The sequence below is a fragment of the Erpetoichthys calabaricus genome, chromosome 18 (genome assembly GCF_900747795.2).
Source record: "Erpetoichthys calabaricus chromosome 18, fErpCal1.3, whole genome shotgun sequence".
NCBI lineage: Eukaryota > Metazoa > Chordata > Cladistia > Polypteriformes > Polypteridae > Erpetoichthys > Erpetoichthys calabaricus.
Window position 1 is genome coordinate 50441391 of NC_041411.2, and position 13880 is coordinate 50455270.

General features: G+C 36.2%; 1 protein-coding gene across 2 annotated transcripts in view; it reads left to right on the plus strand.

The window, feature by feature from the left end:
* Positions 1 to 624: 624 nt before the first annotated feature.
* The window catches only part of clip3 (CAP-GLY domain containing linker protein 3), a 28964-nt gene continuing 15708 nt past the window's right edge, over positions 625 to 13880 (plus strand). For both annotated transcript variants that reach the window (XM_028824165.2, XM_028824168.2), the window contains exons 1-5: positions 625 to 786; positions 3700 to 3839; positions 3937 to 4076; positions 13288 to 13381; positions 13666 to 13827. In XM_028824165.2, coding sequence (XP_028679998.2) covers positions 3710 to 3839; positions 3937 to 4076; positions 13288 to 13381; positions 13666 to 13827 — 526 coding nt within the window. In that variant the 5' untranslated portion in view covers positions 625 to 786; positions 3700 to 3709. The remainder of the gene's footprint in view (positions 787 to 3699; positions 3840 to 3936; positions 4077 to 13287; positions 13382 to 13665; positions 13828 to 13880) is intronic.

Here is a 13880-nt window from a genome sequence, read left to right on the forward strand (position 1 = left end):
TATTCTGGTTAATTTTCTCTTATTCTAATTTAAAGCTTTGGGTTCCCTGTATTTATCTTTATTTAGTGTTTTATGTAGATATTCCTTGTATCGAATGTTGTACAATCCCTGTTGTTCATTTTGAATTTCTGCAAAGCGATTTGTGCTTAGGAAAGGTGCTATGTAAATAAAACGTATTATTATTGTTATTATTATCATTAACGTTATATATTAATTTTGCAACTATTTTAGACGGTGGTGGTTTTGCTGACTTGGACGATGTTTTTTTGCTCCAAAGTAACCATCACATTTATTTATATTAAATATAAAATGCCTCATACCTAAAGTACGTCCTGAATATTGACCAAGCTCATGTTAATGTATAATCTAACTTATCATTTTTATATTAAACTTACATATTTTTACACAGTCATATACATTATCTAAATACATTTAGACGGCCAACTTTCTTGTAAGATAGCTATTTTTTTAACTGTATTTTATCGAAAGCCTTTGTAGTTTAGCAAACCAGGGCTCGTCGCTTGCTAGTTGCGAGCTTCTCTGAGGCTGCGCAGGTGTGGTGCTGCATGCATACTCTCAATAATAACCCCCACAACTCTGTTCGGGGGAGTGGTCACATTGGTGACTCATTTCGACGTAACGAAAGGGGGCGAAGTGAAGCAGAGCAGAGCATCAGTGCGAGTCCAGCAGAACCTCTCACTGGCTGCCGAGCTGAGTCAGATTGAGCGGTACCGAAGACGAAGATACAACACGGTCGTTACGCAGAACTGGGAGGTTGAGGGACAGGTTGGTTCGACTGGGTTTTATTGGTAGAGGTTTACACCATGGCACCGCTAGGTGAGATGCACAGTGGGCCGTGACGGCTTTGTTTTGATTCGTATGTCACAGCGCTGAAGACAAACAGAGAAACCAGGGTTCGGCGGTCTCGTGCCGAAAGGGTTGAGGACTTTGAGGGATTTTGGGCCTTTATGTGGTAATGGACTAGAAATGCTTGTTTTTGTTCTGTGTTGGGGGAGGAGCGGTTTAGAGGTTCTAGTTGTTTCCCAAATGTTTGTGCCAAAGATGCTTATCTATTCCGTGAGACAACCTTCTGTCTAGCAATACATTCGATCCAAATGATGGGGGTCGGACGGGAGCGTGAAGTTATAGAGAAAATTCAGCGATAGGGAGTCTGATCGAGGTGTGACATAAGGCCAAATAGACGGGCCAGGTTGTTTATCCAAAGATACTCAGCTGCGCTAACTGTGCAGTGAGGAACTCGGAGACAACATTTCAGTCTCTGGCGATAGAGAAAGAGAAGATAGTCGTAATGGATTGAAAAGGAGATCAAGAAATGCCAGGTTGTCCAAGAGACATTCAACAGCCCTGTTTAGAAATGTGAGGATGACAGGCCACTTTTTGCAGTGAAAGATCTGGAGAGGACATTAATGTGTCCTCACGATGTACAAGTAGATGTGTATAAAGAAACCTGACTGGAACATTGATAGGATGAGCTGGCTGTTTAGCAGAAACACTTGGAGTAAAAAGTGCCCATGGAGCGAAGGTGCCATTGTAAAGAAAAAGGTGTGCCAGAGCACAAAAAGAATAACCTAAATATCACACACTTTCCCAGAATGTCCAAGATGGTTGGTTGCAAGATCTTGCCTTGTTTTTAACCAGTCCTCGATCACTTGCCCCAAAGAGGTGTTCCTTTTTGTGGTTAGACAGTGTCCATTTTTAATAAGTCCCTGTAGTAATAATACATTTTATTTATATAGCACCTTTCCCATGCTGAAAGTGTGCCCGGGATTATTTTTAAAATTTATGGTTTTATTGTAATAGAATGAGTTATACGTGTATCGCTATACATTAACCTAAATAGTATGGTTTAAGACATATTGGCTTGTTGAAATTAGGTTTGGTCAGACAGATATTCAAAATTCTCAGCGTCCAGATGGGAGGTGATCTGTTAAAAAAATAATGAGCTATTTATTCAGTATGCTTGCAGTCTGATTATACTATCTTTAAATTATTTAGGAAGTAATACTGGAACTTTGGCCTCAGCCCTTTTTCTGCCACTATTGTATTCAGTTTATTAGTGTTCATGCTGCAAAGTTTCTACTCCTTTTCTGGGGATGTTGTATATACTGTACTTGTTTACTCTATCAGTTGTATCCCTAAATGGATGGACATCCATCCATCCATTTCCAAACCTGCTTATCCTGAGTAAGGCAGCCGAGAGGCTGGATTTAGGTGTAAAAAATAAAAGTGCTTTAGACTATTTATCGTATTCATGATTTTTCATGCTTGGCAGTGTTAGCCAGTTTTTGGCTTGCAGGTCCTGTCCAGTATTGGTTCAGGCAATTTTTTGTTTCTATGAATTTTGAAATAGGATAATATTTATTGAAAATGTTTCTTACTTATATGTAATTATTATGGAATGCAGATTAAAGGACAGCTGTGCAGAATTTTTTTTTATTTGTTGGATTTTTTTGTGTAAGCTTAGATAAGTAATCATAGTTGCTGCTTGTAGACAGATATCTGCTTATGTTGTTTATATTAGAGCCTGATTTATTGTTGCTTTTATGTTTTAGAATATTAAGGTATTTTTTTCTAAATATGTGAAGTCATCCAACAAAACAGTTGCAATTGTTATTGTATCTTAAATAACAATAAAGGTTTAAAATTTGTTAATGAAATAAGGTATATACAATAATGTAGTTGTTTTCTTTGTACTTTCACTGATATTTGGTATTGTAATATTACTAAATATACAAAAATATCTTGTTAGTCCCTTATTAAAATACAATAATATGTTTAATATTTTAATATCAAGAGCATTTAACAATGGTTGTTTATTAAATAATCTTCCAAAAAATTTAAAATGAAAAGTTCTTTGTACTTTCAATTGCTGTTTGGAGTTCTTCTTAAAATAAAAATATTTATTGTGCACATTAAATACCCTTTCAACCTTAACATGTTTAGTAAAATAAATTATCTAATATACAGTAAAGTGGTCATATCTAATATGTTTTTGGGTATTAAGCAAGGTAATATTTTTGCTTCCTTCCTAAATAAAGGCTAAGTTGCCTAAATACAATTTTAGCCATGTTTATTTAAATATACTGTAAAATATATTTTAACTGGGTCCTCTCCAATTCTGGTTCCTATGTTATACGTGGGATTAGTAAATGGATGGACATGTATACATGGTAAAAATGTGCCCACACTTCCAAGGAATTGTTTTCATAATAATCTGTTTTCCTAACATATCTTTAAGGAGTTAACATTACTTTAAAAAATCACAGACAAAGCAAAAAAGGCCCCAAAAATAAATATCAGTTATTTGTATTTTTTAGCAGCAGATTCTTCCATTACATATTTGTTGATAAAATTCAAGTATCACGACATCACCATGTTAAATACCAAAAATAATTCCTTAAAGCAAAGACATTTGTTCACAACTTTTTCATTCACACTCCCACGCTTACTCGTGCTGTGTTTAAAATAGCCAGTTAAATGTATGTTTGGGCTGTGGCAGCAAAGCAGAATACCTGTGTGCAATGCAAAGAACACATCTGGTTCAAAATCCTATAAATGTTACATTTATCAGATTATCTATAAATTAAAATATAAAAATGACATTAGAAAATCATTGCACAAATCTAAAAGTATCTTATTATTTATTGCTTGCAAGTCTGAAGTTGTTCTTGTTTTCAGTTCTGCAATAATGACTAAAGAGGAGTTGTCAGATGTGGAGGAGGCTCAGCCACCCTCTGAGTTCCACAGCCCAGTCCTAGAGATGAGGAAGAAGCCCATTGTCCACCCTTCCGCCCCTGCACCTCTCCCTAAGGACTATGGTAAGCAAGGCCACTGGAACAGAGAGTCAATAGTTTGTCAGCACAGTAGATGGGTAGATGCCATTGTTTACTGATGCATGCTATGTTTTTATTTCAGCCTTTACTTTTTTTGACCCCAATGATCCTGCCTGCCAGGAGATCCTTTTTGACCTTCATACAACCATACCAGAACTATTTGCCATCATCAGGCAGTGGGTTCCTCAAGTTCAGCACAAGATAGATGTGATTGGAAATGAGGTGAGCACATCATACACTCCTAGCAGGCTAGGTGAATTATTTGTAGCTTTTCTGTTTCTGAGTCTCAGATACACTCATCAGGGGAAAGTGATCTTAATGAACATGTTATTTAATGCATAAACATTTTGGAAGTACCTAGAGAAAAATTGATGCGTGGTTGTCTGAAAGGATATGTCTGTTTGGCATTTTGGGGGTACAGCTTTTTTTCACAGTTGTGATGTGTGGTCATTTGCCCCAGATACATACATTGTAAAGTCAAAGTATATTTAATCTGCATTTTCATACAGGATTAATAAATTACCTGTCTTATCTATCAAAAGTGGCTTACAAGTATAACCAATAGGGTGTAAGTACAGCTGTGAAATAAAACCTTACATCCACTTTAAAACAGAGAATAGTCTTGCATATAGATGCATGCCATATTAAACAAGTGCTTATACAAAGCATTTTCAAATTGCTTTGGTAGACCCTACTATTATTGAAAGATATGTGTGGCTTCTTCACTGTGTTGCATAATTATTTTTTACTTCTAATGGTTGGTTACAAGTAACTAGTTTACTTTTAGTAAAATTATATTCTTAGATTTATTGTATTAGCCTTGTGCTTTTACTTACTTTATTTATAATCAGATATTTTTCTAAGTGTTTAAACAAAGTGTCACTTTTACCAGCAGTATGTCCCAGCAAGACTGTGTGTGGCGTAGTGATTAAGGCTTTGGGCTTTGGATGTTACTATGTGACCATGAGAAAGTTACTTCACCTGCCTGTACTTCAATTGAAGAACCAATTTGTCATTGTATGACAAATGGTGTAGGTCATCTTGGATAAAGGTGGCAGTCAAATAATAAGTAATAATAGTAATCTTTGTAAGACTATGCCAGTGAGCTGTCATCATGACAGACTGAGTATTAGAGAGTAAATAGACAGGCATAACTGGGGAAAGAGAGACAGCCAGAGGTAAATATACAAGCAGTAGTTACTGTGGCACTTGTGTGTAGTACTAGGGTGTTGTACCGTGTTAGCCATTATGGATGTAATGAGAAGTCTAGCAAAATGACACCTTTTATTGGCTACTAAAAAGATTACAATTTGCAAGTTTTCAAGACAACTAAAGCCCCTTCTTCAGGCAAGATGGGAGCTGATAATGAGCATATCAGAAATGTTTAACAAAGCCCACTGGAAATAAAAGCTTATTCCATGAGTGTAGGCCTTGTTTTATTTTCACTACTAACTGTTTTACCCTGGGCCCAAGTTATAGTGTCATGAGTTAATTGGATGTATCAGAAGTACTGCATAACTATTTTTTTATTATTAGTTCACTTGAGTTGCTAACTTTTAAACATGCTACAAACAGTCCTTGGTGGTGTTGGTGTCAAAGAGACTGCAGTAGAACTCCGTATTAAAGTGGTATTTGTTAATATTGCAAAAGTGATTTAAAGCTGATTCATTCAAAGCTAAAAATCTTGACTTTCCATTAGCATCAGGTCCTAAAATTACTTCTGACTCGGTATGCAATGGACTGATTAAATATAGGTTGGTCCAGATCTAACTGTGCAACTTTTAATGCAGTGCAATGCAATAATTGCATCATTAGAATAACAGACAATAAACCATAATAAAATACGAAAATATGAATACTACAAGAAAACTCTGAACAAATAAGATAATTTGGGATAGAAAAGAAAATCCTGAGCAACTGGACAGAGAGGTAAACTGAAAGAAGGATCACAATATCTTCAACAAATGAGTTTTAAGTTGTTTTTTTTAATGAATTATTTGAGTAATCGAATTGATTTATATTAAAAGTAAGTTTATTGTACAAAATAACAAATAAGAGGTAAGCAACAAATAAATAAGAACATATTGCACATACCATTAAAAAACACAGCATCTTTGAAAATGTATACTATAGGGTGGTCCAGATCTAATTATGCAATTTTCATTACGCTATAACGTATTAAGTTAATGACATAGAGAATTCACAGCACCTGCCCTGCACATAGAGATTTCACTTAAAATTCTTTTTGTTGCCAATCGATGGCAGCACCTGCCCTGCATTCCAAAATGGCGGGGAGACAGTTGTCAGTCGAACAGTTGCATAATTAGATCAGTATATGAACTATAGAGTAAAAAAAAAAACAAGATTAACAATGAAGAAAATATACAAAGAGCTGTTCTTCCTATTCCCTTTGGTTCACCACTGAATAACAGAATAAAGAACAAGCAAGCCTAACTAGACTTTCAATATTGCTTTTGAAGACGTCTTTATGAACATGATGAAAAATTCTGAAACGACAAACCAAAGAAACTTTTATCTGCATCAACTGAATACTGCCACAGCAGATTTTAGAAATCCAAGCCCTGCAATACAGCCTTCTATAGAAAACTCTCACTTGTCACATGACTGAATTTTCAGAATCCTCTTTCTATGTTGTTGGACAGTATTTTAAAAACATATTATAATTAAGAAACGTTTTCATGAAACAAAATGTCTCCTATTCCATTGCTTACTAATTTTGAAGATATGCATCATTTCAACGTACATGGAATAAAAAAAATCGAAAAATAATGCTTATTGTTGTCTACTTATAGATTTATTTATACATGAAGTTTCCTCCTCCCTTTTTTAATAACTCTGTAGCGCTCTGTTTTCTTTGGTGTGCTAAACATGGTCTTATTTTGCCTAATAGTTAATCTAGGGTTACTTTATTATCATTATCATCAGTATTTGAAATGGAACAAATAACCCTATCCTGTTTCACTGGTTCTTTATCTGCTTCTCAAAAATAACAGGGGGTGGGTGAACGGCCTTCTTCAAAGTTCAAATCTAAAAATAATTTTGGAGCATGAAAAGCAAAAGGGTGATTTGGGGGTGAGATGGCGGTCCTCTTCAAGGTCCAAAGATGCGATCATAAAGTTTCAGTGTGGGAGGGTTGTGGTTTTGCCTTGCGAGAAATGCCAGCTGTGTGAGAAGGTAACAAAATGCCCACTACCTACCACTCTTTTGCTACAGGTAACAAAGGCAGCTTCCTGATGTCTTCAACAATGATAGAAATGATATACAAACATTTCTACCAATTGACAAATTTCTGCATGTTGTCTTATTTTTACTCGTTTACCGCTCACTGTTATCTGTAGTGTGACCTAACAGATGTGATATCTTGCTGGCTTTAAAATGCATGTTTTTAAATACTCTTCTGCACTTTTACAGTTGTGCTTGAAAAGTTTGTGAACCCTTAATATTAATATTCATTTTAAGATCTGTTACCCCATGCTTCCTTTATGTACTATGCGAGAAACCAGAAATACAAATCACCCTGATGTTGTACTGGAAGACTCTGTACTTGTGTTGTCTCATCTCATAACAAAAGGAATGTGTTCTTTGTTCTTTTACCAATAGTTCCCACAAAGTAATCAGACTTGCATTACATTTTTTTTTCATTCAGTTTCATTCTCAAAATAGATTAACTCAATTTGTTGTCTCCTTGCTGACTTGTAAATTCCACAATAAAATGTTTGTTTAATTAAATTTCACTGAACGTACTTCCAGTATGAAAGATTTACATTCCAATATGTAGTCACTGCATTTCTTTGTGCATTGGATGCCTTTCACTTTCAATTGCAAGTGTTCCAGCATATGGTCTATGTGGTTAAGGGTTTCAGAGTAAACTCTATCCATTTCACTATGCAGTATGTGCATTTCATGAGATAGTATAAGCAATTCAGTTTACAATAAGTTTCAATAAATAGTGTTTGCATTTCAAGACTTAATGTATATGTGTCACTACAAAGCGTATGTCCCAAACAGCACCTAATAGTTGATGGGAAAAGAAAACTTTTCGTTTTGTATTTACATCCTGGTAGATCTGTGCACATTTTTTAGTAGTATTTTTTGAGAGAAATAGCTAGAAATCTTTCTGCATTATTTGTGATCTCCTGCCATAATTTTTAGCTGATTCTGATTAATCCATCTTGTTGTTTACTTGGGAACCTCACCCATAATAATTATGCAAGAGAAGAGAAAGAGATGGTTCCAAATAGCTGTGATAAAATTAATTTTACGTTTGTTTTATTTTCAAGCATATATTAGGAAACACAAATGCAGGAGTGGACAAATTGTAAATGTGTAAGTTAGTTTGCAAACCTGGTGGTCCAGGTACAGTATACTTTCTGGTAGCCCTGAAAGGCTTACTGCACAGGGAGGAAATGCTGGTGCATGCTTTCTTCTACTTCTATTTGTGAATAACACTTTGCTTTGGAATTTGCGATTTACCTTGCACTTTTTACATTACTTTTCAGTTTTTCTTGCTCTGTGTTTTGTTTATGGATTCAAATAACATAAAGAATTTATTACAGACTGCAACCTTAATATATGTTTTAACAGAAACTTGGCAAAAACCAAATTAGTTTGTGTCCCTAATCGAGGTGATTAGTTATGTTTACAGCAGATTGCATCTTAAGATTTGGGGGGGGGGGGGTCACTGTAATTGTGAGACCTGAGCTAAACGTATCTATTGTCTTTTAAGTGGACACTAAAACTAATAACAAAATCTTTTCATATCTTACTTACTGTTCTCTGTCATCCTCTAAAATACAATGGGTCTTTTTTTATGTGATTTCACTGAATTATTGACTCATTTAAGTTTGGTTTCCCATACAGGTACTTTTGTAGGTGACTTTAACATCCACATTGATGATGTTTTGTATAAGCTGACCAATGAGTTCTGTTGCCTACTGAACTATTTGGACTTGATGCAGCATGCTGATTTTCCTATACATTCTGGTGGTCACATATTGGATCTGGTCTGTATATCTGAATTGTCTGTTGTTCACACACACACACAGCACTAATTTGGGCCTCTCTGACCACAAACAAGTGCTTTTCAAAGCCTTACCCTTCCTGCTCTTAACTGTAAGCATCTAATTTCTTTCCAAAATCTAAAAAATATCTGTCCCGTTATCCTTGTTGGATACATTTCAGATCTTTTTTTCTGTCATCTATTTAGGTTCTGCAGTGGTAGTGCTGATGCTTTGCAGTAAGGAGATTGTGGGTTTGCTTCCCGTGTCCTCCCTGCGTGGAAAGCACTTTGAGTAGTGAGAAAGCGCTATATAAATGTAAAGAAATTATTATTATTATTCTCCTAATCATCCACATTAGATAGTCTTGTTGATCAGTATAGCTCGGCTTTCCATTCAGCACTAGATAAAATAGCTGCTTTAAAACACAAGGAGTTTTCCTTTAAGCATTCATCACCATATAACTCAACACTATGGTCTGTGAAAGCAGATGGCTGAGTGTCGCATAAGAACGACCTTACTGTGCATGCCCAGTCATTCTCTAACTATCAGAGAACTTACAGAGATGCATTGACTGCAGCCAAGCATACACACTATGACATAGGTTGAAATGATTGCTTGAGTAACTCAATCACTAAAATTATCAATGTGAATCTTTGTTTAATCCATATAGCCAGAGGTTCCTAAACTTTTTTTCTCGTGGCCCAGCTTTCCCTTTCTTCTGTCCTGAAGACCCAGAATCATTGCCTACCATCAACCCCATTTGGTGGAGTGGCGGGGTGGCATCCCTCCTTGGAAAATTGTCACCAACAGTCATCTCCGCCCAACTTGTTGAATCACCTGCGTAAATTGAAGCAGAGCAATGGCATTTGCTTAAACTGCCCACAGCAACCTATTGCAAAACGTAGGTCTACGCTTTCCTATCGAGTACTATTGTAAGTCACAATTCTGTGTGACCCAAATTCAGACAACACGCAATACAAAATGGGTCACGGCCCATATTTTAAGAACCTATGTATATAACTACAGCTCAGTGAGCTCACTTTGTTTTGCACGGATGATTATTACTGTCGCACAATGCTGTTGATACCTGACGTGAAGATGTGATTTGATGTCATGTATTGCAAAATGGAGAAGGAGAGAGAAAATTGCGAGGGATGAAGTGAAGAGACAGGTTAGAGAAAATTACAGAAGTGTCCAAAGTTTGGGATCATTTCAAGCTGAAACAAGGTGCAAACTGTACAGTGTGTCTAATAGAAAAACAGCATTAGCCTACTACAGTATTACAATTGTGCATCCAGTCCACAGAGCAGACCCAACACAAGGTAACGTTAACGTTAGCATTAACGTATATCAGTATGATTGCTAGTTTAGATAAAGGCTAGTAAGGAATGTATGTTGATTATGGATATATGTAATGGTGAGTTAAGAATGTAAATAAATATTGGTATTTCTGCAGTTAGCTAACTTTTGTTTAAGAAAACAACCATGGAAAATAAAATGCTGTAGTCAGTTTGTGAAAGTCTGAGCATCTTTCATGTTCTTATTATGTTAGTCATACTCACACACCATATCTACCTCATCCAGAGGATATGATCCTACCAGAACTTTTTTTTTTTTTGCCTCTTACAAATACAACAATCCTACCCAGAAGATGGCTTATAAAGGCTTATGTTCTTCCTGAGCTGCCCCTTCTAATCTGTTATTACAGCTGCACTTGGTTCAGAACTCTGCTGCAAGAGTCCTTACACAGACCAAGAACAGCAAGGTACAACACATATCCTGTTCTTCCTTCAGTGGTTCCCTGTGTCTGACAGGATAGAGTATAACATTCTATCAATACCCCATAAAGCTTTATATTTCCTTGCACGGAACTACACTGGACAATCATCGGTACCCTTGTCGTATGGTCCAGTCTGCTCACTAAGGTCCACTTATTCTGTCAATCATGTTGTGCCCAAAACTAATCTGTGTTCAGTTGGTTACAGAACTTTCAGCTCTATAGCAACTCAGACTTTGGAGCAACCTCCTTAGCACTAGAATTCTTGAAGCCTACGAAAAAACGTGCAAAACCCGGCCCACCTTAAATCCCTTCACACCTCTACCATCAGCATCTTTTGTTTTGTAAATGCATTTTGATCAGCACAAGCAGCAGGCAGCATGCTGTCCCATCCCCCGCCTTCACCAAGTTGAGCTCGCGGGCATAAAGCTCTCCCAGCTCAAGCCAAGGCTCCTTATCTGCATGTGGAATGCCTGGAGTTGTATTGGGGAAGTAATACAGTATGTTGTTATTTGGAATACATGCATTTCATGTATGTTCCGTGTCTACAAAGGTCTGGGTAAGTGTAGGATGAAAGGAAATGCGAGAAATGCAAGAAATGCTGAACACATACCTAAAGCAGAAACTTTTTCCATGTTATACGAATAATGATGAGAAGTGTATATTATGTGAAGACTTTAGTCCAAATATCAAATAAACACATGTGCTTTTATTCAAGATTATAACCAAAGGAACAAAAAGCAGGTGGCTGTCAATGAGTTAAAAGCTGTGCTTGAGTAACAGTTCAGGCACTATCTGTGTGGAGTTTGCACAGTCCACCTATCTCTATGAGGGGTTTTTCTATTTTCTCAGTGTTCTTTGCATATTCTAAAGTCATGTGGGTTAAATGGTAAGAATGTGATGTACTGACACCACATTCCTGCCTTTTTCCATTAATGCTATTAAGATAAGTTTTGACATGGTTTGGGCTGATTTAATGATTGACAGGTGAATGAACAGAAAATGTGATTTGCACCTGGAGTGACACATTGTGATCCAATTGCATTCCTTAAATATGGAAACTAACTGCTTAGTTTACTATCTTATGTTATGTTTTTTATTGTTAGGGAAATCTGTAAAATTGCTAACAATAATAAGAGTAATTGTAATACAGAGTCACAATTTTTTATTTATCAGATTTGATACCCCCTAAATAAAATTCAATGGCTGTAATGTTTTCATGTATTACTTTGGAATAATAATAAAATTAAGGCTTTGTGGTGAGATTATTAAAATTGCTTAATAATGTGGACCATGTGTGCAAATAATTGTGTAACTTAATTAATAACTTTTGTGAGTATGTAATTTAATTAATCCATGATGAAATTCCTTTGTTTTGAGGTGAGCTGCTTTTTTCTAAAGCCTATTTCACAGGAAAGAAAGCAGATCTACAGTACCTTCCATAATGTTTCAGACAAAAACACATTTTTCTTTGATTTTCCCCTCTGCTCCACAATTTAACGTTACAAATCGATTAAATCAGAGGTGATTGAAGTACACATTTCACTATACAATAGCATTTGCATCATTACTTAGATTTGGGGCGCTCAAAATATAGATAAATGTTGAAAATCTTTTATTATTTAAGTGCTTTATAGTTCTTTTTCTATATGGGCTTTGGGCAGATCAGAACTTATCAACTAGTGATTTAAAATTATTTAATTAACAGAAATGACGAGTTAATTACATTTTAAAATTTAATTCCACTCATTCTAATGTATGACTATGAAAGATCATACCGTATATCTATTCACATCTTGCACATGTAATATAACAACTTCAAAAGATGTACAGTGGTGCCTTGTACTTCGAATTTACTTTGTTTCAGGAGACTGTTCGAATTGTCTAAAGTCCAAATCAATTTTCCCCTTTAGAAATAATGTAAAGTGAATTAATCCGTTCCCAGACCCTAAACAGTACCCATTTTGATAAACTTGAAAAGCAAATGCACATATTTTAAGATAAAAGCAACACAATTAAATTCCCTAAATAATAAAACACGGAAACAATAAAATATATACTGTATAATAAAATGAAAATTACATTTACTGTACCTTCATGCTTCGTGATAAGTCCCTCAATCATCGATTACTACAACCTTCCTCTTAAGCTTCATTACTTTCACACTCTTCTTGGATGCCATGGCTAACAGATAGGGGTTATATATACAGTATAACCACGCACCAAAAATAAAGCATGAAAAACACACCAGCATAATGCAAGACATGCTTTTCGCTTAGTGCATAAACGTCATCTGTTACTGTAGTTTTTCATTGCGCACGCAGTTCAAAAGTTCAAACATCTTTCAAATTCCGGAGAGCAAAGGTCTAACAAAGATCAGGTAATCAGTCAAACATTATTTGGTTAATGGCTAACTAAAAAATAGTGGCGTGGCCAGTGTTGGTTACTACTCAACACATAGTCATTTTGGGTGGTGTATGCCATGTCGCTGAAATTCCTTGAGTGTCAAATTGACCCAAACCAGCCAAGTGATGCCTCTCCAAATCCATTATGGCCATGTATCAGTAATAAGGATATCTCACAGAAGTTTCATTTTTATCCACTGGCTTATTGTTTCTCTTTCCTCTCCTTGCAGATATTAAAGAGAGGGTGCCATGTAAATGATCGTGATGGGCTGACAGACATGACCCTTTTGCATTATGCCTGCAAGGCTGGAGCACATGGTGTGGGTAAGCACTTGGATGCAGCTTATAGAAAGCAGAGTCTGGCCCTTAGTTGTTTTAATGATCATACAGATAAGAAATCTTTTGGCAGGAGATTGGAGATTTTCAAGCAGATTGTTATCACCCCCAGAGAGCATATTAGACAGACCACTGCCTTCCTGAAGTTTTCAAGGAAGAGCTGTAAACCTCAGGCTGACCTGTGGCCACCAAGTAAAGCCTGTCTCATTTAATATGCAAACTGTTTGTGTATATCACTATAATGGATAACCTCTGCACCACAATGTCTATAGGTGACCCTGCTGCAGCGCTAAGGCTGTCTAGTCAGCTGATTGGTCTAGGTGCTGATGTCAGCCTGCGCAGTCGCTGGACCAACATGAATGCACTTCACTATGCAGCCTACTTTGACGTTCCTGAGTTAATCCGTGTCCTGCTGAAAGCATCTAAGCCAAGAGGTAAGTTTGAAAGTATAGTATGGAGTCTAATATAGTAAAGAAAAACAATGTGG